The sequence below is a fragment of the Malania oleifera genome, chromosome 1 (genome assembly GCF_029873635.1).
Source record: "Malania oleifera isolate guangnan ecotype guangnan chromosome 1, ASM2987363v1, whole genome shotgun sequence".
In the NCBI taxonomy this organism is placed as follows: domain Eukaryota; kingdom Viridiplantae; phylum Streptophyta; class Magnoliopsida; order Santalales; family Ximeniaceae; genus Malania; species Malania oleifera.
Genome location: NC_080417.1, coordinates 121,665,119 through 121,690,578, shown reverse-complemented (window position 1 = coordinate 121,690,578; position 25,460 = coordinate 121,665,119). Strand labels below are relative to the sequence as shown.

At 36.8% G+C, this 25,460-nt stretch overlaps 1 protein-coding gene across 1 annotated transcript in view; it reads left to right on the top strand.

Moving 5' to 3' along the window:
- Positions 1 to 25,460, top strand: part of LOC131159864 (mRNA-decapping enzyme-like protein) — a 70,785-nt gene that overhangs the window by 16,569 nt on the left and 28,756 nt on the right. The window contains exons 4-5 of the mRNA XM_058115063.1: positions 2,489 to 2,633; positions 15,617 to 15,673. Of these exons, the coding sequence (XP_057971046.1) occupies positions 2,489 to 2,633; positions 15,617 to 15,673 (202 nt within the window). The remainder of the gene's footprint in view (positions 1 to 2,488; positions 2,634 to 15,616; positions 15,674 to 25,460) is intronic.

Below are 25,460 nucleotides of genomic sequence, written 5' to 3'. Positions count from 1 at the left end.
AACTGGTTTTGATTTAAAGTTTTAAACCCCTATAATTTAAAAATCTGATTTTGATTTAAACCCCTTCTTCTTCTTCTTCCTCAATCGAGAGAGAGAGAGAGAGAGAGAGAGAGAGAGAGAGAGAGATCTGTAAATGTAATTTCTTTCCTTTAAAATTTTAAAATAAATAAATTATATTTTTTAAACGGGTAACCCGTGACCCACCTATTTATTAAATGGGTGGGTTAGGGTTTACATGGTTGTGACTAGTTTAACCTGGACTCGTTTACAACCTGGCCCGTTTGCAACCCGCCCGAACCCGGCCCGTGAACCCATTTTGCCACCCCTAGGCTTGAACATAACAATTGGATCTTCCAGTGTAACAGATGATCACATGGTGTAGGCGTGTGGAATTTCATCAAGAAAGGTCGACTGATTTTTATTCCTATATCAGGTTTCAAGTGGGGAGGGGGACAACATTTATTTTTGGCATGAGTCGTGGCCTGATCTAGAAGCTCTTAGTATCTTGTTTTCAGCCGTCTATAACTTGGCACGTGATAAAATGCCCGTGTCAGTCAACACCGTCAAACCTCAAATCAGCGGCTCTTTTGGAACATCTCCATCCTTGGAAATGCAGATGATTAGGAACTCAACCAGCTCACAGATTTCTACAGCTCTCTCTACAGCTTCCAGCACCATAATAGCACTGATCTCCATATTTGGACCTTAGATGTGAAGGCCTTCACTGTTAGATCCTTCTACAGGACTCTTTCCTTTGGAGTGAAACAACTTTATTTTCCCTTGGACTCAAATTTGGATGACATCAGCCCCCATAAAAGTTGCTTCCTTGCTTGGGAGGCAACCCATGGTAAGATTTTGACCATGGATGACTTTCCAGTTGCCAATAGATGTCCCCTTTGCATGGTTGACGCAGAATCTGTTGAGCACATCCTCCTTCACTGTGCTTGGACAAGGAATCTCTGGCATACGACACTCTCTGATTGGACAAAGGTAGGTTATCACCAACTCTGTGGGAGGGGAACTCTGGGCCTGGAAAGGGACTCGGGCCGCAAAGGTGAAGAGAAAGGCTATGTCCCTCATTTCCCTTGCAATTTTCTGGGGCATTTGGAAAGAAAGGAATAGGTGAGTGTTCAAAAATTCAACCTCAACAATCCAAATTAGCAAAGAATACTTGTTTACTGTGGTCAATAGCTGGCATAGTAGGACTGTTATTAATGATTTTGATGTAATCTTTGATTTGTGTGACACCCCCTTCAGGGTGCTTGATTTACTGTGTACCATGGGCTGGCATCCATGTGATGCCTCTTCAGTAAAGTTTCCTTCTTCACGAAAAAATACATGTTTCTACTTCAAATGATTACCAATATGCTTCATGGTTCAGAGATGAATTAGTGAGAGAATTTGTATGATGAGCTTATCAAAAAGGACAGTTTATAGAATGATGGTGATAATGATGATGATTTGATGCAACAAGCATTTTGCTGCAATCTCTCTACAGAATGTAGTGTTATCATAAGCACTTATTTTATAAAATATTGTACTATTGTAGATGGAAAAGTATCAAAATGTTTTTTTATTTTTATTTTTATTTATTTTTAAATAAAAAATCTATTGATCTGCAGGTAAATTAAATTTTCTTTATAGATCATTAAGCAAATTGGTTTTCCAGTAAGTTTTTTAAATCAAAGCAAAGCCTTTTGTTTTGGCACATACATCTCTGAATTTGTCCTTAAAAGCATATTTCAATCATAAAGCCTTCTAAAAGACATTAAAAATCAGCAGGTTGATGTAATGGTGTCTCCGTTCTTCGATTAGTAAAAAGTAAAGTAGAATCACTAAGAGGCATCAACCGGGTGATAACCCAGTCAGCAAATACCTAGATAATTTGACCATCGATATTGCTATCTCCAAAAAGAAAAAACACTTAAGCCATCTATCTTTGAACTTTATTATGGATGTTTCTTCTCCCTCAGAGGCTCTCCTATTTCTTTCCTCCCACTGTCCAAACTGTTCTGAGAGATAACAGGGTAAGTCTGATAACTTTATTCATCATTGTGAATGACTGAATCTGTACCGTCCAAGACAGAACCAACATTAAAAGAGCAACTTCCCACAACTCCTTGGTCCACCCCCATGAAGAAGAATGTGACGGATGGCTTAAGCTACTTCTCACTGTGTATCCATATGTTCTCTTTGTTTTGTATGAATATCTAAAATGTACTTCCCATGTTAAGATTGCATTTTCTAATGTTTGGTAATTTAAAATTATATTGAAGTTCTTATAAGTTCTATTGAATATCATTGAGTGGAGTCAAAAATAACATTATGTTTCATGTGTTTTTTCTTAAATAGTAGAAGAATTTTTTATAAATGCAAGCAAATTGCTTAGAAGTTCAATTTTCCTGAGAAGAATTAAGTGGTTGGTACATTTATAAACATCAATTAAATGGTCTTCTCTTGTTTGCCTCCCCACTTCCCTTATAAACAGATAATTTGGTGGAGAATCTTTTAGGAGATTTTGAGTATGAAATTCAAGTTCCATATCTGTTGTATCGAAATGCTGCCCAAGAAGTTAATGGCATTTGGTTCTACAATTCACGTGAATGTGAGGACATTGCAAACTTATTTACTAGGTACAATTTCTTTCTTATCAATGCGATTTACGCTGTTTAAGTTATGCACTTCTTTTTATGCCCTCCGATGCATGTCAATAGAGAGAACATCTTTGTCAATTTCATGTTTTAGTTTTGATTTCCCAATGCCCATTTTCATTTGTTTTGTTTTTTGAAATTCTGGAAATGGAGGCATGTTTGGTATTGCCACTCGTTTTGGATTTTTTTTAGAAACAGGTAATATGTTTTGCAACAATCAAAATAAAACATGGTGAAAAATTTTTAATCTCTCCAACACAAATTAGGTTGTCCTTACTTCTCCATCCTACATAATTACTTGAGGGTTTATTTAAAAAAAAAATTACTTGAGGATAATGCAAACACAAGCATGAGAAGGCTCAACTACTGTAAACAGTAATACAATATGAAGTCTACCTTCACAAATCAATATTTTTTTTTTGTTTTTGCTTTTGTGAAGTGATTTTTCAATTAATTACTTTTAATTAAATACTCAGATTTATATTACATAGGACAGGAAATTCTTATTTTTTAAAGATCCTAAGATTTGAACCTACTACCTTTCTGCTGTGGCTCAGTGCCCTGCTGATTTGAGCTATTAAGCCATGAGTTTTTTTGTTTTTTCCTCTTAAATATAAAACATATTGCGAGGTCTTGAAATTAATAGGAATGAACCAAAGCTTCAATATTGCAACATATACTACCGCATGATAGTCATCATCGTCGTCGTTTTTTTTTGTCCCTTTCATTTCTTGGAAACAACATGAAAGAAGTAAAGGAAAAAGAAAAGAGAGCATAAAGCAAGAAGTTGCTCATTAACACTTCAACTGGGGGGGGGGGGGTTCATGATTAATTCAGTGTGTCCAGAGTAGAAACACTATGTTATTGGGTCATAAATGTTTAAAAAATGAGTCAAGGGTTGGTTGTAGTCAAAACTATTTCCCACATAATTCATAGCTTGTTTATTTCTGTGAATCTCTTTCTCTAATACAACCAGAAACAACTGATGATAGGGTAGTATCACCTCTTTCTTTACTTGCTCCATGCCGCATTTCTGTCTCTTTGACACATGCTTGCTCACAGTTAGAGCATGCACATCGCTCATTTTCATACCAAAAAAAAAGCACAGCAGAGAGCTTTAATGGAAAGAAAAATGAAGAGATTAATGTTTCACATTTGCATATATAAAGGGACAAAAGAAGCAGGATAGACAGCATTGAATAAAAAAAAAACTCAGAGTACAAATGCAGAATTATAGTAAGTAGATAATTTTTATGCATTATGTGCTCAAGAAAATTGTTTAAGAATATGGGTGGAATTATGCAAAAGCAATCACATTTAGGGAATCAAAATTGCATCAAGTAACACCTTACATGACTGATAACTTGGGTTTTAATAGTATAAAATAGAGCACACATGTGGTTGATTTCTATACATAAAAAAAAAAAAAATGCAACAGAGAGCAATTATAAAATATAAAAACCATGCGTAGCTGAAACATTATCAAAAAAATATTGATCGCATAGAAGTCGTTGCTGGCTCATGAGGAAGAACACTTAGCTAAAAAAGTTGGACAAATCTGAAACCTTAGCATCCAGTGGAAGAAGAAGAAGAGGACATAGAGAGCATGATGAAGATGTACAAGATGAAGTAGTTGACTGAAGACAAACTAAAAAAAGAAACATACCTTGAAATTCCCCCCTCTGGATTTATCCAATTTGGTACCTGCTGGATTCAACAGAAGATGAACAAAAACAACCAATATTCGCCATCATATAAAATAGAAGGGGGGACGGGGGGTGCGGTGGAGAATGTGGGGAAGAGAGGAAGTGAAGGATGTGAAGAAGAAAAGTAGATTAGGAAGAAAGAGGAGAAGGCAAGAAAAGGAAGGGGATTTATGTTGTTTTCCTTCAGAGGCATGGGGGCTGGGGCAGTAGCAGTAGAGAGGAGCAACTCAATACAGGAGTCAGGACTGAGGAGTGAAAACCAAGGAAAAGAAGCATTCCGAAACCTGAACTCTGTAATGGGTTGTGTTGATATTTGGCAAATGACTGCATTTTTGTCCTTTTTTTCTTGAAACAAATAGAGCAGTCCTTTTGCTGTTTCTGCATTCTTTCCAGAATTTCCAAAAAACATGCAGGCTTGTTGCATCATTTTTTGAAACAGAAATGAATCCACTGAAAATATTTCACATTGCTGTCAGAGGAAGCTAGCAAAGCTAAAGTTCTCGGTGAATTATGATGGAAAGGGATTGAGAAGGGGTTTTCTTGGTTAATTGATCTTTTTGCTTTATTCTTTTATCTTTATTTTTATTTTTTTATTTTTTGTGTTTCCTTTTTTCTTTTTGGGATGGAGGGTGAGGGGCAGATTTCTTGTCCCCTTGCGTTGTAACTTCTCTCTCTCAATCTAATATACTTCCTTTTATCATAAAAATATATATTTTGCATTGCCAATTCCAAAATTTTGAAAATATAAGAGAACGGGAAATAGAAATTTTAACAGCTTTTTAATGCTTGCGTTAGATTTTGTTTGTGGGAGTACTATTGCCCTGCAGGTTTACCTTTTTCATAAGAGTAAAACAAAATTTCTAGTTTAGAGTGGTGTCATGCTGAAAGAATGTATCTGTGCTGTACCAACACAAGTCCAGGGAGGTTATATATGACCCGTAAGATCTTCAATGTACTTGCGGACCTTGTAGCCAAAAAATTATTCAGTCATTAGCTAATCTTGTTGTCCAGTTTTTTTGGCTGATAAGACAGATCAAATGGTACAGTTCCCTTGTTGGTAGCTTAGACAAAGAGACATTTAGAAGCATGGGTATTGGTTCCCAATTTACTATTTCTGAACTAATTGCTACCTGATCAACTTATTGATTAGCGCACCCATTGTATTTGCCTCTTTTTAATGGTTGGTCAAGTAATGGAAAATTTGTGTTTTCGACTGCATCATTATGGATTAGCTTCATCTTTTTGTTGGGTATTTTGTTTTTTTTTTTTTTTTGTTTTTTGTTTTTTTGTATTTGTTCTGAATCAAAAAATGAAATGACCTTCCCATCACTCTTTTTGGTTGTAAGACAATGAAGATCAATATAGGTCCTCAAAAATCAAATAAAAAATAGGGTACAGGTCCTCAAAATGCAAATGGAAACTGGGGGAGTAAAACTGCTTGTTTCAAATTATCATATTTCCGCACTAAAAACCGACAACCGAGACTTTATCAAGTTATTGAACATTTATGGGCTTTGCACTATCTTTAAGGGGCACAATACAATTGGTGGTGCTTCCCACTAGTCTTCTGAGAGAGCAAGGGTGTGCGTGTAAATTGTGTTCATCTTCCCCTTAATTACCTCCAATATTTAATTGGCTTATATTTCTACTATTATGTTAAAATCAAACTTTTGTAAAGACCATAAAAAAGAGCTGGGTGCAGGAAGAAAATGAAGTGAATGATATTGATTTATGAGCAAATTCCTACGATTAAGATGTAATAACTTGTCAGGAATTGCAATTCAAGCATTTTTTTCCCTATTCGTATCATTTGAATTCAGGAAAGTGTCACAATTAAACTGAACTGTGGGCCTGTCCTCGCCACCATGTCCAATGTAGAAGCAATTTTCTAAACCAATCATAGTTAATGATCTTTATTCCCTTTACTCATGGTGTCCTTGATGAGAAAAAAAGTTTTATGATGCCTTTCAGGCTATTGATCTCTATTTGCCTTTCTATGAACTGTCAACCAAGTGGAAGCATGTACTTTTGGGTGGTACTTTAGCTTTCCAAATCGTTTTTTCTGGATGAAAGAGATTATACTTGTCATTTTTTAAAGGATACTTCGTAAAGTATTTAGAAGTAAACATGCTATGACATTCTGGGCATCAACATCTTTCACTAAATAGGACTTTGATTGTGTTTGTGTGGGAGTGCATGCATTCATTATATTAAGTTACACTTACTTTTTGTGTTGAATGTTAAAATTTATCATTCTCTAAACCTTTTTATTTTGTGTTTAAGAAGTTTTTTGATATAAGAAATTCATTGGTAGAGAAAGAGGAAAAAACAAAGAGGATGAAAAATCCCATATTACGAAAATGAAAGCAAAAATAATAATTGCCACAAACAGTAAAACAAAGAAACTAAGGGGTCGTTTGATATCTCCTTAAAAAATTGTAAAAACGAAAACCTGAAACAGAAATTGAAAAAGAGAAACTAAAAATGGAAAACTAGCACAATTTGTTCTGTTAATATTTCCAAAACTAAAACAAATTATAACCTAATTGAGCTCCTTTTCATTTTTTGTCTTTAAATCATATAAAAATTGAAAAATATGATTGAAATAATAAAATGTAAAATAATGTAGATCATAAAATATGATAAAAAAAAAAAGAATTAGCTTTATTTTATTTAATTATTAAATTTTTAGAACACACTTTTTAGTGATCTAAGAATGATACAATCATACTGAACAGTGTAATTATTTTATTTAATTATTATGTTTTTAAAACTCACTTTTTAGTGCTCCAAGAACAATCCTATGATTCGTATTGTACGTGACATTTGAAAAGTAATAAAAAATGGTTTATTTTTATTATTTTTTTCCAAAATTTTAGAAATTTATGGATAGTTTTATTATATTTTACATTCACATGGGCATTCTATTTTAATTTTAATTAAGGTTTTTTTATAGAATGAATGATTTAATTCATAAAATTTAATTATGAATATTAAGGTACTATAGGCAACATGTTGCCACAACTCAAAACCATAAAATTAGGTTTGTTTTTTGAAAAAAATTGACGAGAAAATAGAAATTAGCAACATAAACAAATGCACTCTCATATCCTGCTTTTTCATTGCATAGCAATAGAAATGAAAAACAGAAACAAAATTAATACCAAACAGCCCTAAAGCTAAATGTGCCAATTAATCCTGCTAAAATATCAATGGAGGCCATATTACCAAACCATCTAGAATGAGCACTCACAATGATGCCAAAAAAGGACCCTATCCCTAATGAGACCTATAGATGAAGCATGTTCACAAAAAATCAGATTATTACTTGCCAACTAGTTTAACTAAAGTAGCTGCAAAACAGCAGACTGTCACAAAAGCTTCGTCTTCTTCTCTTTTCCCAAAAATCTTCTAAAGATTGAGGACAAATCCAACACTCTCCCATTGAACAGGAAAGCTTACTGTATAATGGCCAAGCCACAGAAGTAAATGTGCAAGTCCTCACTGTTAGCGTAACACATAAGATGCACATCAGGGTAAAGGGAAAGGGACATGTATGGCTTATGAACTTGCAAGATTGTTAGTGCTAAGTTGCTAACTCTATTGAGAATGACAATCTGCATGAAAGCCTTTACCTTCAAAGGAATTTTCGCTGTCCACGAATGATTAGCAAGAGAAAAAAAATGGGGAGAATGACTTCGATGAGAGTGAAATGATTCACTTTAAAGAACACTAGAATTATCCAAACACCATTCCTAAGATGAGATTATTTGAAAGAATCCAGCAAATCTAGGAGAGATAAAAGCTCCTCAGTTTCCCATCATTAAGGTATCTACGAAATTTAAAATGCCAAGAGTTGGCATTATGGATAATGAGAAAATACGAAATAAGCGCATCAGGACACAAAGTATGACTTAAAACAGAGGGAAAGGCTGCTTAAAAGCATAATTCACCTATCCAGAAATCCTTTAGAGTTGAACCCTACAACCTTCTCCTGCTTTATACTTGAAAAAGAAAGAAAAAAAAGAAGGGAGATGCCTACGAAATGAATTTCCATGGGCTTTCATAGGTAACTCTAGCTATAAAATTAGCATCTCACCTGTTGTGTCCAGAACAAATTTATTTTTGATAACCCTATGACAAAGAATCTGTTTCCAAAGGGAGATGCCAAATCACTAATAAAGCAGTGTTAGATTAATTTACCAAGACCCAAGTTCCTCCCTCTCCTTAGACAGTTAGACCTACAAACAACATCCCAATTCACAAGTTGAGGCCTTCTGGCACTAGGCAGGCATCCGCCCCCATACAGGTCTTACAACTTTGTGGAGATCCAAAAGGAACTCGAGTTTTTGATGTGGCCACCCTAGACAGTTAGACTTACAAACAACATCCCAACTCACAAGTTGATCCCCAACTCTCACAAACCCTTGACAATTCTCTCGTAACCCTCTCAGCCATTTAGCAAGCCCCATTGGAATCTTAGACAAGGATAAAAAAATACTAAGGAGTTGAAGAAAGGCACACTTGAATAAAAGTAACTTAGCTATCCAAGGGAAAAAACACATCCTTCTACACATGAGGGTGTTTGGAAACCTGCCATTTTATTAAGGACCCAAAAGTGAACGTTTGATTTTCTGTTGTTGAGATTTTTAGGTAAAAGGGAAGACCTAATTGCAATGATATGTCTCTCACTCTATTTATAATATATGTCAAGTACATAATGATGACCATAATTCCCTTACTAACTCACACTTACTAAAAGAACACTAACACACTTATAATGCTAATGACTAAAATAATCATTAACACTTCCCGTCAAGTTGGAACATGGATATCATATGTTCCTAGCTTGTTACAAATGAAGTTAACACAAGTGCCCCCAAGGCTTTATTTAACAAGTCAGCAAGCTGTACTTCAGACTTCACATTAGTGGTTATAATGACCTTCTGCTAAAGTTTCTCCCAAACAAAGTGGCAATCAGCTTCAGTGTGTTTTGTCCCCTCATGGAGGATCGGGTTGGAAGCAATATAAATAGCAGCTTGATTATCAAGCTGGAGCATAGATATTATATGTTTGTAGCTTGTTGCAAATGAAGTTAACACAACCAGCCCCAAAGCTTTAGTAAACAAGTCAGCAAGCTGCAGAGTAGACTTCACATTAGCGATTATAATGAGCTTCTGCACAAGTTCCTCCACAACAAAGTCACAATCAACTTCAGTGTGTTTTGTCCATTCATGGAGGACCGAGTTGGGAGCAATATAAATAGCAGCTTGATTATCACACATCAACATCATAGACCAAGCGTTAATGGGTATTATGGTAATTGGTATTGTACTTGACATTTATTATAAATAGAGGGAAAGACCTATCATTGAAGTTAGGTCTTCCATTTTACCCAATTATCCAACATGGTATCAGAGCATGATTCTGTAACCCAAACCCTAATTGTTACAACCACCATCAACCCGAAGCCTAAAACCCTAAAACCGCTACATGCCTACCATCATAGGAGAATTTCCAGTAACACTATAGCCCTAGAAAACAACCAGCAGCTGCCGGAAGTTAGACCAGTCATTGGAAATTTCCTGGGTGACACTGCCGTTCAGGAACACAAATTCTACTATAGGTTTTTGCAAAAACAACACCAAAGCTACTTTTAGGCATGTTTTTGGCTTGAATTCATCCAGCAGTGCTGGAATCCCTCTATAAACATATTAATGGAGTTTTTCATGATGTTTTTTGTCCACAGATCTCACCTTTTTTAATTGCTCATGTGTGGCACCCAAGGAATGGTTGTTTGATGCTTTGTGAATCTGTTTGTCAATGGTTATTGAGTTTATTGGGTCTGAAATAGTGGGATTTGCTGTGTTTTTGATTCAATTTGAAGCTGTTGGGCATGTGTTTTGCTCAAAGATCCAATCTTTGTTTTAACCATGCACTTGTGGTAATCTGTTAGATGTTTGTTTGGTGTTAGTCAAGGCCATTGGTGACTCTCTTGGAGCAGTGGTAGTGTTCATTAGCTGTTTTATGAGGCTGTGGCAGTGTTATATAAGTTTGTTGGTGATTTGTCCATGGTAGTTTTGGTGGTTCACTTCTCCAATTGTTCTAGTGCTGTGTGTTGGTTATTGGGGGCTGTGTCTGAATTGGTTGGTGTTGTGGCAGCTTTGTAGTGATTTATTTGTGACTTGTTCATGGTGGGTCACCATGTTCGTGGTTGTTTTGATTGGTCCAGAAATTAATCTTGTTATCGTTGGTCTAAATTATGGTTCCCATGTTAGTCACTTGTATGAGTGAACCGCGTATTGTGACTATATCAGAGCAGTATTCAAGGTTTCTACAGTGTCAATCGTCTCAACAAGCATCTTATCACATTGCATCTTTTGCCTAGAAAGCTAATCCTAGTATCTTTCCCACTTGTCCTTGGGTTATCGATTCTACTGCCATTGACCATATAATAGGTGGAACCAACTTATTTTTCTGCCCTCCAATATCCTAAAAATCTGTCTCAAGTTACCCTTGCTGATGGGTCCACTATTGCTGTTCAGGGGATAGGAACAATAAATCCTACTCCTTCCATCTCTCTTTCATCTGTTTTATACATTCCCAAATCCCCTTTCAATCTCATGTTAGTTAATAACCTTACGAAGTCACTAACTTGTTTCGTCACTTTCTTTTCTGATTCTGTGGTTGTTCAGGATTTGAAGACGAGGAAGACAATTGGCACTAGATGTGAGGTTCATGGGCTTTATTACTTTGAGTCGTTTTCTCCTCCCTTTTCCTGCACAACTGCAGCTGCACCACTTCAAATCCATTGTCGCCTAGGCCATCCATCCTTGGACAAGTTGAAATAGCTAGTTCCTAAATTGAGTTTTGTCTTTAATCTTGAGTTTAAGTCTTGTCATCGTGTTCCCTTTGCTTCCTAGGTCGACAAACGGGTGGTTAGTCCTTTCATGCTAGTCCATTATGATATTTGGGGTCCTAGTCGCGTCACATCAAAGTTAGGCTTTTGGTACTTTGTTACACTTGTTGATGACTAATTTAGGATGACTTGGTTATATTTAATGAAAGATTGTTTTGAGTTGTTTAATATCTTTTGTGCCTTTTGTTCTCAAATAAATACTCAATTTGATTGGTCAGGATACTTCGTAGTGATAATGCTAAGGAGTACTTCAGTGCCAATTGACTACCTATATGACTAATTCTAGTATGATCCATCAGTCCTCTTGTGCCCACACTCCACAACAAAATGGAATTGTAGAGTGGAAAAATAGACATATTCTTGAAGTCATTCATATCCTATTGTATCAAATAATGAGCATCCCCAATGTTTTGGAGTGAGGCTGTGCTTACAGCTTGCTCCCTCATCAATAAAATGCCATCCTCTGTCCTTGGTGGTAAAATCCCATATTCAGTTATATTCCCTAAGGTTCCTTTTTTCTCCCTTCCTTCTCGTATATTTGGCTGTGTCATTTATCCATTAGTTAACTCCAAAAAATGGATACGTTGGATCCTCGTGCATTTTTTTTGGCTATTCCTATTCTTAAAAGGGATATTGATGTTATAGCCCAACTTTATATTGATTCTTTGTCTTTGCTAGTATCATTTTTTTTTGAGTCTACACCATAGTGCCATACTACTCTGATTCCTTGAGTTCTGTTGACCTTGATGAGTCCCTTCTTTTGCCTTCCCTTCCAAATCCCAACCCATAATCTGTGTCCAATCCTCCTACATCTTCATCCAATTTGAGTCCTTCTTGTCGCTTGGATCATCCCAATTTGCGGGTATGCACACGGAGACTCAAGGGAGTAGAGCCTCCTCCAACTTTTACTAATGTGCCTCTGGTCTTATTTCCCATGATGTTGATCTTCCTATAGTTCGGAACGGTAAACACACTTGTACCACATGCAATCTCTAGGTTTGATTGCTATGATTTATTGTCACCCTCGTATTACTGTTCGTCAGTACTCTGTCTTCTGTTGCTCTTCCAAAATTTGTTTCTAAAGCCTTATACCATTCTGGGTGGAGGACTGCAATGGATGAAGAGATACGTGCGCTACATGATAATGATACCTGTTCCTCTTTACAAGTTTGTGGTTGGTTGTCATTGGGTGTACAATGTGAAAATTAGTTCTGATGGTTATATGGCTTGTTTAAAGGCCCACCTTGTTACCAAGGGATATACTTAGGTGTACGGTTTGGATTATTGAGACACATCCTCTCTGGTTGCTAAACTTGCCTTAGCGCGTTCGTTCATCTCTTTAGTCACTGCTTGTCATTGGCCTCTACATCAGTTAGATGTGAAGAATGATTTCCTACATGGTGATCTTCATGAGGAGGTATATATGGAGCAGTCGCTTGAGTTTGTTGTTTAGGGGGGGTTAGGCTCAATGTGTCGGCTTAAGAAGTCATTATATGGATTAATACAATCTCCCAAAGCATGGTTTGGCTGATTTAATGTTGTGAGCTTGTGCTGTAGTACTTGAGTTTGACTTCCGATGGTGTGTAGTAAGTAGATCACTCTCTATTTTATCGTCTTACTCCATCTGGTAGGATTTTGCTTATCGTGTATGACATTTTGGTCGCTGGTGACAATTATTGAGGCATCTAGTACCTAAAGCTTTTCATACAGAGTAAGTTTCAGACCTAGGACGTGGGACCATTGAAATACTTCTTGGGTATAGAAGTATCGAGATCTCGTATGAGAATTGTCTTGTCATAGGGGAAGTATTCTTGATCTTTTAGATGAGACAGGGTTGTTGGGATCTAAATCTATTGTTACACCCATGGATCCCTATAGTAAATTAGTGTCAGATATGGGTGATTTGTTGCCTAGCCTAGGACAGTACTATAGACTTGTTGGAAAGTTGAATTATATTACAGTCACTTGACTAGATATATCCTTCGCAACAAGTGTTGTGAGTCAGTTTTTGGATTCCTCGAGAACAAGTCATTGGGATGTAGTAATTTGCATTTTGAGATATCTTAAAGATGCAACTGGGAGAGGTCTTTTATATCAATTATCAGGATCGAGGTCACACTCATATTTAGGGATATACAACTGCAAATGGGCCGAGCACCTTCTGACCGAAGATTTAGAACTGGGTATTGTACCTTTGTCGTTGGTAATTTGGTGTCTTGGAAAAGTAAGAAACAAATGTGGTGACTAGGTCAAATGCAAAGATTGAATATAGTGCTATGACGCACACTACATGTGAACTTGTTTCGTTGAAGAAAATGTTGAAAGAACTAGGTTTTTCACACTCTCAGCCTATGGAGTTGATGTGTGATAATTGAGCTGTTATTCATATTGCCTCCAACCGGTCTTCCATGAGCGGACAAAGCACATTGAAGTTCATTGTCACTTTATTCGAGAGAAACTTGTATAGAAGCTCATTATAACCACTCATGTGAAGTCTTAAGTTTCAGCTTGTTGATTTGTTCACTATAGCCTTGGGATGTGCTTGTGTGAAATTCATTTGTAACAAGCTATGAGCATATGATATATATGTTTGAGGGGGAGTGTTAATGGTTAGTCATTTAGCATTATTATTATGTGCTTGAAAAAAAAAGAAAAAGAAAAGAAAGAAGAGTTATGTTAGTAAGTGTGAGTTAGTAAGGGTATTATGGTCATTGGTATTGTATTTGACATATATTATAAATAGGGGGAGAGACCTATCATTGATGTTAGGTCTTCCATTTTACCCAATTATTCAACATCGAGAATGTGGAAAACCCACTTCTTGCAATATATTTTCAACCTGAACTCTTTTTGTCCAACTCATCTCCTCCATTTACAAAACCTCAACATTCTTATGAGATGCTCCTATGAATTAAATCCTCTTGAGATATTACTCAACTCTTTTGCATTACTTGTTTTCTCAATGTCTCTAAAAATATTACACTTCCTAATCCACACATCACCATAGACTTCCCTACTCCATCTTTATAAGGCCACCTTTAAATATTTCAACCTCTTTATAAAGCTAAAGTTCTCCTAGCCCCCACATAAGCAACTATTCCAAGATTCTTGTACAAAACACAAAAAAGAAGGATGAGAAATTCATGTTTTCAAGGAAAAATGGAATGGATCCCGACTGATAGAAGAAGATGAATCCAAAATAAAGGGAAAATTTTAAGAGATTGGCCCAACATTGTTCTTGTGTGGGGAATCCCAATTATTGCAACACAAAACATCTACTCGGCTAGGTACGGAATGATCACCTCAACCGACCAAGTCAACCTAGCATTGGCTAGAGGAAGATTGTGAAGACCACAGAAGACTGCACTCCCTAATGAATCTATGAAGGTGATGCATGCTAGAAGTGATATGAGAGCCTCCTAACTTCTCGATCGGAAATCTAACAAATAGTAATATCCACCTAGGGCCCAATTAGGAGTAGAGAGGCAAAAAACATAAAAAAAAAATGCTCTTCCTAAAGTGAAGATCTATACTCATTTTGAGTAGACCCATGCACTGGACTAACACCGACCTTTCTCGTGAAATTCCAAATTGATTGAAAGAGCGTAAAAGACCTAGAAAGATTGTCCACCCTAGTGGCGCTCTTGTAACCCAACCATAATTTGACCCCTAGAGGCATGAGAAGAAAGAAGACACTCCCAGTCCTTAAAACTTCCCAAATGCTCCTAAAAAGACACCTATCGGCTTACGGCAGTCTTGTTTCCTGTAACAAAACTGTGTTATGAGAAATGCACACAACAATCTCTCATACTGCCTTATGTTTGTTAACATCCCCAAGACCCTCACATTTCAACTAAGATTCCTCACTTAAAAGCTGACTATCCCTTTTCCCTACCCTTTGACTCCATAATTAATATTTAGTACACACTAATTTTGAATTTTTTTCCCATTACAGATATAATTCTTTTTTGCTTCTGCATGAAAGAAAAGGAATGTTTGCTTGGCTTGCAAATGCTGTCTTATAAATCGTTGTGTGTTTATCATTTATTATGAACTGGATTAAAGTTCTTTGTTTTTTTTTTTATACTTTTAAAAAAAATTAAAATCTATAAAATAAATTATAGATAGCGGTGCTGAATATGTATGAGTTTTCTTTGACAAAGCACATTTTGAATCCCGGTTAGATATTGTCTTGATCTTATATGGATAGAAAAAACATTTTTGGTCATTTAAACAAGGTAATGAGCCTCAACGCTATGCTTGCATTTATTTGGATAACTAAGAACTTTCATATTTATCACTAAGTGTGCATGAGATACATGATACTTTTCTTTGTCCAGGATACTTAATGCATACTCGAAGGTTCCTGCTAAGCCGAAAGTGTCTTCAACCAAAAGGTAATAATTATTTCCTGAGAACTATTATTTTTTGTAAGTAATTGTTTGCTCAAAGTAGTGTAGCAATAGTTGCTCATTGGATAATGTGTAAATCTTGGGTCACTTTTCTTAGTTATACCTCATTTGGGGTCATTTTTCTGCATAAGGTTGTAATGCATGCATCATTCATAGGTATTGTTAATGTCATGTCAAAATTATGGAAAGAAAAAATTAGAGAAGTCATGGCACATTATGTTTAAATTGTTAGACTAATTTATGCAGAATTTTTTACCTTGAAAGAAAAAGAAAGCTCATGTGCAATGGCAGCATATAAGCTGATGATAAAGTTGTTTCATTTGGCTTTTAGTGTCAATTGTTTTGCAAATTTACTGCCCTCCAAATCATCATTTTTTTTCCCTATAGCACAACAAGGACAACCCACTGACAAAGATTGTAGGTGCTGGTCAGGAAATGATCATAAAAGAAGAATTGTGAACCTGTTTATCCTGAGGCATATGGTATAGGAGATTTAGTGCTTTGTAATCCACCCAACTCTTTTGTGAAATCAATCGACACCTTGGTTTGATAATCTCACATAAAACATGAAGGCCTCAAATACCTACGGTTAGCAATTCGAATTAATATATATAAAGTTGTGGTAGGTTAAGAGGATCATATGGAACAAAGAGGAACTAACAAAGAGCCAAAGCACTCAGACCGGGTGGATGGCTAGATTCGCTGCCAAACTGCCAAAAGTTGTGATAGATGAGCAATTAAGATAATAAAATCTGTAGATGTGAAGGCATCGGTACATCATGTGTGTGATTGGAGCATTAGTTCCAGGAATATTGAATCCAAAATGATGCTACAACAATTGAAGCAATGAATGGCAGGGTAAGAAGTATGGTAGGAGCTGATGTAATGGTCATTTAAAGCTTTTGCTCAAGCTGATTGATTTGCAAGCTAAAGGAACTGAATGGTTAGGGCCGAAATAAGTAGCGTATGCCATGTAGATAGGAATGGTAGCAAACTAGCAATTGCAGCTGAAGGCAGGATTTTACTGTAGATGAAGCTTCTTCTAAGCTAGTTTAGCACTGGTCATGTATTGGATGTTTGGGAGACTGGGACTTCGTCGCTAGCAACCTGTATTATTGCAAGATCCAGAGGGGCAAGGGACTAGTTAAATGATACATCATTTAGAAGCAGCTAGAGTAGAAGTCTCTTTGACAAGGTAGTGGCTGCTAAAATGCAAAAATGAGTTTCAATAATAATTGGCTCATTGAGAGTAAAAGTCAGCAGCAAAAGGTGGACAATGATGTAAAGATTTTTTCAAATATAAAGAAATTTTAGTAGAAGTTGAAGATGTGATATGAACCATATGAGGACAAAAAGTCCTCTAGAAAAGAAAACTAAAAGGAAATAGAAAAACTAAAACAAAAATCTAGGACTGCTTATTTAGGCCCGCTTATTAAGAACTCCTCTTTTCAAAGCTTGACCATTATAGTTAACTCTGCTTCTTAAATTATCTAGCTCTTCTTTAGTTGTTCCTCTTAGCATAATTCTCCACCTCACTGCTAAGCTTTCCTTTCTGCACTTGCGGCAACCAGGCCAACTTCAGCCCCATTTTATCTAGAAGTTCTTCAGCAGAAATATCATCAGTAGGCTTTTCCAAAGACACCTTCTATTGTAGTGTAGTTAAAAACTCGTCTCCTACATACAAATCCTGCTCACCCTTATTACCCCCTAATAGGTAACTGTTACCTATACCCTAGGCTTTGCTTCTATTCCTCACTTCCTCAAACAATTGGTTCCCTTGTAAATCAGCCATAGGAGTTTATGGATAAGAAGCTTCATAAAAATCTTGCAATTCATCATAAAGACATTCTCCATGTCCCTATATTTTTGGAGCCATTCTTCTCCTTAACATAATGATCCTCTTTGTATTTATTCCCCACCCTAGTCCAAAGATCAAGGATTGCACACCTCTAGAATATAAATCTCCATTTAGTGGACGTGAATGAACACCGAGGAACTAATCCACCAAATTTCCTACTCATCACAAATTGTCTAAGGTGTACAATGGCAGAATGAAGCTTGGTTTTTTGGGGGGGGGGGGAGGGAGTGAAAAGGTTTGATCAAGAAGAAAAAGAAAACTGATGACTGAAGTCTATGGGATTGATTTTGTATGTTAACAATGATGATAGCACTTCTCTATAATCTTACAGCCCCAAAGGTGAGGATTCATTGTTCCAACGCCTACGGAGATTAGAAGAGGTCATGAAGGTTTAGAATAATGATGTTCATTCTCCTAAAGATCTACTTAGTGACTTTTCAAGGAAGGGGAGGAGTTGAACTTAAAGGCTTCAAATCAAGATAGTCAAGGTATACAAGCTGTCAAGGGTACCCAGAGTTTGGATGAAGGCCTAATTTTGGAGGAACTGCGCTTGGACAATTTAGTCTCTTCTCCTAGTGCTTCTTCTTCGAAAGCTCAAGTTCAATCCTTGCCTCCACTTCAATTAGCTCAATTTATAACTTGGGGTATGATTTTCTAAGGACTAGCTAACCTGCTATTCTCCTATCTTGAAGCATTCCATTTTTACACCTAGCACCGTTGTGCCAAAAGGCGCAACTAAGATTAGGGACTTACATTCAATGAACCTTTTAGGGGATAAGAGGGACAATTGTGAAGATTATACCCTTGATGAGTTGGGCCTTATACTTGTGACCCATGAAAGGAAAGTGGTTAGGATTGTGTTTTTTTTTGGGGGAGGGGGTGTGTGGGAGAGGAAGAAATCCTCCATGTTTGAGTGTAGAATTACAATGAAGATTCTTTATGTATGTGTTTAGGAAATAATAGGAAGCGGGGTGTGATGAGGGGTTGATCGATTTTTCCCTTAAATCATGCTTATCCTAGAATCTATGATTGAAGCAATGGACCCCTTCTTGGTGAGAAGTATTTGGGAGTCCAAACCTAGAGATTTGGTGTTTCTCTCATCCTCAAGAGCTTTTGGAGTTAGGGGGTGAGTGGGGTAATTGTTATTTGGGATAGCAGGGTGGTGTTCCTAAGGGATTGTGTCATAGGTCACTTCTCTCTCTCTCTCTCTCCCCCCCCATGTTACTTGATTAAAGTGAAGCGGTTTGGGGATTGGTGGTTCTCATATGTTTATGGACCCACTCATTCTCATTTGTGATCCAATTTCTTTGAGGAGTTGGCTAACTTTTTTTGGCCTTTTTAATCCATATTTGGTGGTGGGTGAGGACTTCAATACCATCTGGCATGCCACAGAGAGGTTGTGGGGTTCTAGAGTGACTGATAGTATGAGAACCTTAGATCTCGTTATTTTGATTGTAGGCTTGAGGACATAATGTTGGCTAATATTCACTTCACCTAGGTAACTTTTGGAGATAGGATGGCTTCTTCCTGTATTGACTACTTTCTATTCACTGATGAATGGGAAGATTCCTTCTTGAATGTTACTCAAGATTTTCTCAGATCATTGCCCTATTCTTTTGGATGCCAATCCCATTCATTGGGGCCCTATCCCTTTCCAGTTTGAGAATATGTGGTTGATGCATCCTTTTAGTATTCAACGGCGGGTGGGTTTCAAATTTATAAGGAAGTTGAAGTTTGTGGAAAATAAATTGAAACTTTGGAGTAAGGGTGTTTTTGGTGATTGAGTGCTTAGACATATCCGAGGAGTGTGGCTTGGCTAGTGAAGGGGATAAAGCTAGAAGGGTGCAACTTTGTAATGATTCAGATGTGATCCTTTTTTGGGAAGGTTTTATTAGTTGGAGTCAGAAATCTTAGGATGAAGTGGGTGAAAGAAGGGGATTGCAATAACAAATTGTTTCACAAGGTGGCCTTGGAGAGGAAAAAGAATCTATTAAGGAGTTGGAATTAGATACAAAAATGTGGTGTAGGACTCTAAACAAATTGGGGAGGTGGTTACGAATTTGTATAGGAATTTGTACATAGGGTTGGTTAAATATATCGGTGATTGAAGGTATCAACTGGATCCTTATTGAAGAAAACCTTACTAGATGTTTGCAAAGGCCTTTTAACATTGAGGAGATTGAGGGGGTAGTGTTTGAATGGATAGGGATAAGGCCCCGAGTCCTAACGGCTTAACCATGGATTTCTTCTAGGATAGTTGAAAGGCAATATGAGAGGACTTAATATTGAGGACGATACAAAAGGACTTAATAGCTTTTCCCGAGAGTTCCACAGAATTGGGTGGTGGGAAAGAATGTGAATGCCATGTTTATTGCTCATCCCTAAGAAGGAGTGTTCTAAATGGCTCAAGGACTTCTGTCTGATTAACCTCATTATCAGTCTCTACAAAAATGCTTGCCAAGGTTTACCTAAGATGCTTTCGGAGGTTTTAGGGGGAAGAGTTACTCTAGAATAGTTTGCCTTTCTTAAGGATAGACAAGGAGTCTTGCTTAAATTAGTTTTTTTGAGAAGTTCTATGACATGGTTAGCCAGAGCTTCTTGGATCAAGTGCTAGGGAAGAAGGGTTTTGGCGGGGTTTGGAGAAAGTGGATTAAAAGGTGTATATCTACCATGATAGTGTCATTTATTGTGAATGGTCAACCTAGGGATTGGTTTTGAGCCTCACGAGGCATAAGGTGGCCCTCTCTCCCTATTTCTCTTTACCCTTGTTGTGGACATGTTGAGTTGGATGCCATCCCCAATTTGCCAATGACTTTTCTTTTTCCCAGAGATGGTGAGTCTAAATTTTGCAAGACTTTACCCAGATTTTTTGATATCTCTGGTCTTGGAAATTTGGTGTCTAAAAACATCGCCCTTTTAGCTAAGTGGTTACGGCGTTTTCCTTTAGAATATCACTCCCTTTGGCATAGTGTGATTAGAAACAAGTATGGGGTGGGTGAGAATAGGTGGTGTACCAATATTAGTTTGAGATGCTCGGAGAGGTTTTGGAGATCTATTTCTCAATTTTATCCCTTGTTTACGCCTTACATTAAATTTATAGTGGGGACGGGGTCTTGGATTTGATTTTGGAAAGATCCATAGTTGGGGAATGATATTTTAGCCACATATTTTACTCCTCTTTTGTGAGCTTAGGGCAAGATAGTATGATTTCCTTCTTTGTGGCTGACTGGGGTGGCCCTTTGGTTTCTTGGAATTTTCATTTTAGAAGACCTCTTAACAATAGAGAACTATTGGAACTTTTATCTTGTTGTCATTATTGAACAATGATCATCTTTCTTCAGCTAGGAAAACTTGGTCTTGGGTTTTGTATCATTTGGGTGTTTGCCCTTGTAAATCTTTTTTTAAGTTTTTGACCCGTTCTAATTCTTGTCCCCCCTATATTCGTCAATTTGGGAGGCAAAAGATCCCCCCAAAATTAAGGCTTTCATATTGTGGATTGTGCTTAATAGAATCAACACTAATAACCTGTTGCAGGTCAGGAGACCTTTGAAGGCCTTATCTCCAGATGTCTGCATGTTATGCTATTTGAATTCTGAAACGGAACCTCATTTATTTTTAAGCTGTGAGTATGCCTGGAGAATATGGAATAATTTTGGTGTGATGGGAGAATCTTGGGTCTGTCTGGCATTGGTGGAGGAATTGTTGTTGATTTCTTTGAGGAGTTTGTTAGAAGGAAGGAGAGGATGATGCTATGGAAGTGTGGCCTTTTTTCAGTGATCTGGGGATTGTGGTTGGATCATAATGCACGTATTTTTTCAGGAAGAAAATAGAATTGGCAGCTGGTTTGGGAGAAGATTCATTACCTTGTTTCTTTATGGTTTATTGTGTTCGGTTGCTTTAAGGGGGTTAGTTTTACAAATATGCAGTGAGCCGGAGGAATCTTCTGCTCTGAATTTTATGTTCTTTTCTCCAGTTTTTGTTTTATTTGTTTTTTTTTTCCCTGTATTTTTCCAGAGTTTCGATGGGGGAAGTCTTTTTTTTTTTTTTGTTTTAATTTCTCGTCTTATCAATGAAATCTCTTCTTTTGCTATCAAAAAGAAAATCAACATATCAAAGAGTGGGGCAGCGGGTATCATATGCGTGGGTCTGAGTGAGATGCCTTGCCTAACTTCACCGATTGTACTGTTTTGGAGTGAGTTCTTTACTTAGGAGTCACCCTTATTAGTGCGATTCTTTCCAACATTCCCATTTATTTTCTTTATTTTTATTTTTTTCAAAATTCTAGCTGGGGTGGCAGAGGCTTTGGAGAGGATTATGAGGGACTTTTTGTGTTTAAAAGTTGAGGAGAGTAAAAGAGACCATCATGTTAGCTGGAATAGGATTAGGAGACCTAAGTTTGAAGGGGGTTTGGGCCTTGGGAATGTGGTTCCGTAAAACGTCTCTTGTTGGAAAATTGCTTTGGAGGTTCTCCTTCGAGGTTGACTCCCTTTGGCACATGGTTATTAGAAGCAAATATGGTTTGCATCAGAATGGGTGGGATACTGAAGGAAGTGGTATTGATTTTCATGCAAGTCCTTGGAAATTTTATTTCTCACGTAGCACTCATTCTACCCTCTTATTTGCTTCCACGTTGCAAATGGAAATCTCATTTGGTTTCGGGAATATGTTTGAGTGGGAGAGAGTTTGTTGGAGTGTCTAGTTCGTGGTCTCTTAAGACTATCCAAGTTACATAATTCCCTGATTATTGATTTCTACTCTTTAGAGGGGGTTCTCTCTTAGGATTTTCATTTTTCCAGGAATCTCAATGAGAGAGAAGTTGTTGATTTCACTATTTTGTTGAGTGTGCTGGATACTTTTCCCACCCAAGTGAGAGATGACCCAAGGATTTGGGTATGTGACTCCTCTGGTTCTTTCTCCTCAAATCCTTCTTCTTGCAGCTTATGAAATCCTTGAGTCCTTATTCGTTCCCCTTGAATAAGTTTATTTGGCAGGCTGGACCTTTTTTATTTATTTATTTTATTTTATTTTATTTTTTATAGTGAAGCTTTTGTGTGGACTTTGGTCCTTGACAAACGTTTTTTTTTTTTTTTGGCTAGGTGTGGTCCTTAATTGAGTCAATACTGATGATTTGTTGCAAACATGGAGACCTAATAAAGCTGTTAGTTTTTATTTTTTATTTTTTTATTTTTAAGTTTTCAATAACGAAAGAATGTTTATTAGTTGAAAAGAAGGGAAGGTACAACGTGTGGGGATAAGGAGTCCTCCATATAAAACTAAACAAAATTAACCTAGAAACCCCCTTTTCAAACCTTTTCCATCATAATTTATTGAACTCTTCCATTTCGCTAATTCCTTTTAACCCTTCACCTTTCGACTTTTGCGACCATCCAAACACGCTTCATTTCCTCGAATATCACTAGACTTTAAATCCATTTTATATAGAAGAATTCGGCTTTCAACTCTTTCGGAATCTCCTCCACTGGTGTAGGCAAAATTAGATCCATACACTGAAGCTTATTTACCGATCCATCATTGTCAAAAATAGAAACTCCCCTCCAAACCTTTCAGCAGGGGTGGATGGATATAAAATAAATCCCCTATTTTATTGCAGGAATCAGAAGCTAACTGTATTGTTCTCAAATATCATCCAACAACCACCCCCCATTACTGTCAAAATCGCTATTATCATCACTTTCTGAGTCTGAAAAATCCCCCCATTTCTTTACCACCATACCTTTACTAGTCTCATTCTTACATCCAACATTCTTCTCAGCATGAGGGACTTCCACAATACTAAACCCTCCATTAGAATCTCTCCTTAGCAATTTTGTTGTTGACTCACCTGGATTTTCTCTATTTTCTTCAAATATCTTCTTCATTTCAGCACCCAACCAGCCGCCTTTCGACGAGCATGGACTTAATTACCTTTAAATTTATTAGTATAAAGATGAAAATCATCATATTTCTCCTTTGACCCTGCTTCTTCTTTTTTACTCTTTTCCACGCCATCTTCTAATACATTTTCAGAACTAGACACTTTTATCTGCACAGTCTTGGTTCAAGTTGAAACTGCTAGCATCTTGGGCTTCCTCCAACTCTTGATCAGTACAATTCAAATTTTAAATAACCGAAGCTGAATAATATTTTTGATAACCAGAGGCTGAATAATAATTCCATTACCAGATGGAGTAGCTTCCTCCTTCCCTATACTCGTATTTTGAGATGTAGGAATAGCAATTCTGTCCTGCCCATTTTCCACAACCAACGTGCCAGTATTTGGCTCCTTGATTACTGAATCATGGGTCTGGTCACCACCCAAATCAGCCTTATGTGGGAAGCCCATATAAGAGAGCCTCGCTTTGGCTCCAAACTAAAACCCAAATCAGCCTTTCCTAAACATCCTGTTCAACTAACTGGTCCATTTTAGTTAAATAATAAATACCTCCTTATTCAATTACATGGGCCAAGTCCAGAATAAGAAGTATGCATCTCGGCCCAATTTTCTTCACAACCTCTTTCTAGTACATTGCCTTAGCCACTTCTGTCATTGTCTCTACATCATTCAATACCCTATTTTCCTTCTCGCTCCGGTCAATCAAATCTAGCTGATTTGCCATGGCCCCAGATTCAATTAGCTCCATCGCATCTCCACATTGACGGACCAACCCTTGTGTCCCAGCCTTTAGACCTAGCTTTTCAGATTGAACTTGACTGCATCAGCCAATGCCTTTGAGATTCTTGTCTTCGACCACCACTTGACTCTATGATCTGTGTCATGAAGAGTTGACTGCTTCTTTACTTGTAGTTTCCTCATGAAAACCCTTGACTATCTTGCAAAAGACATTTGCGGAGCTTCACCACCCATCGCCTTTTCCACCCCTATGAATGAAAACTGAGAAGCTCTTCTCTTTCCACCCTAACCCTAACTCCAAATGCTTACCTACCTTTGTCGAACTAATTATTTTCCAGAGCTTCATGATACTCGTTCGAACGGATCTAAAACCATTTCGCAAATAGTGGAAAACAACAAACCAAACCGCTGCCTCTTTGGAAAATCTAACCCACCTGTTGTGAGAGACATTGTTCTTGACCACAAGCAAGGTCTTAAATTTCGATTTCGACTCATATTTCGAAGCTCCGAAAGTACGGAAATTTCGACGGAAATTTCGATTTCGATGTCAATTTCGATTTGAAAAAATAACAGAAATTAGTAATAAAACATGGAATTCTTTGTGAAACTTTAGAAATGGTTAACAAACGTAATAATATAAGTTTTAGGACTAATATATTACACATTAAGTTCATCTATGTTTTGTATGAGGTGGAAAAGTTGTAAAATAGTATGTGTATCAAACATATTTGTAAGATAATGTACATTAAACATATTCAGTTAATACAAATGAAATTCATAAATCATTTAAATATTATTTATTATACAAATAGTGATAATTTAGACATAAGTGGTTAAATAAAATGTTACTGTACGTTTTTTTTTTCATATAATTTTAAAAGCACTTGTAATAATCTTTTGTTTCGATAAAATAAATTAAGATAGAATTTTCACTTTACTCCTAAATTTCTCATTTGAATTCTGATGAAATTTCATCGTATGGTTGAAATTTCGACAAGTTTAACTAAAATTTCGAGATTTTGATAAATTTCGGATGATTTGTTGAGATTTCAACGGAAATTATGCAAGACGGAAATCGACTGCCATTTTGATTTCGAGGGTGACGGAAATTGGAAATTTCGACAGAAATTTCGACAATTTCGTGGAAATTTAAGACCATGACCACAAGCAAGGACAAGATCTCCCCCACTTTGTCTATATGTAGATTGAAGGATTTTCCTTCGATTTGAATTGATTGATTCAACTTTGCTTCTACAAGAAAATACCTAACTTCAAATGCGTAA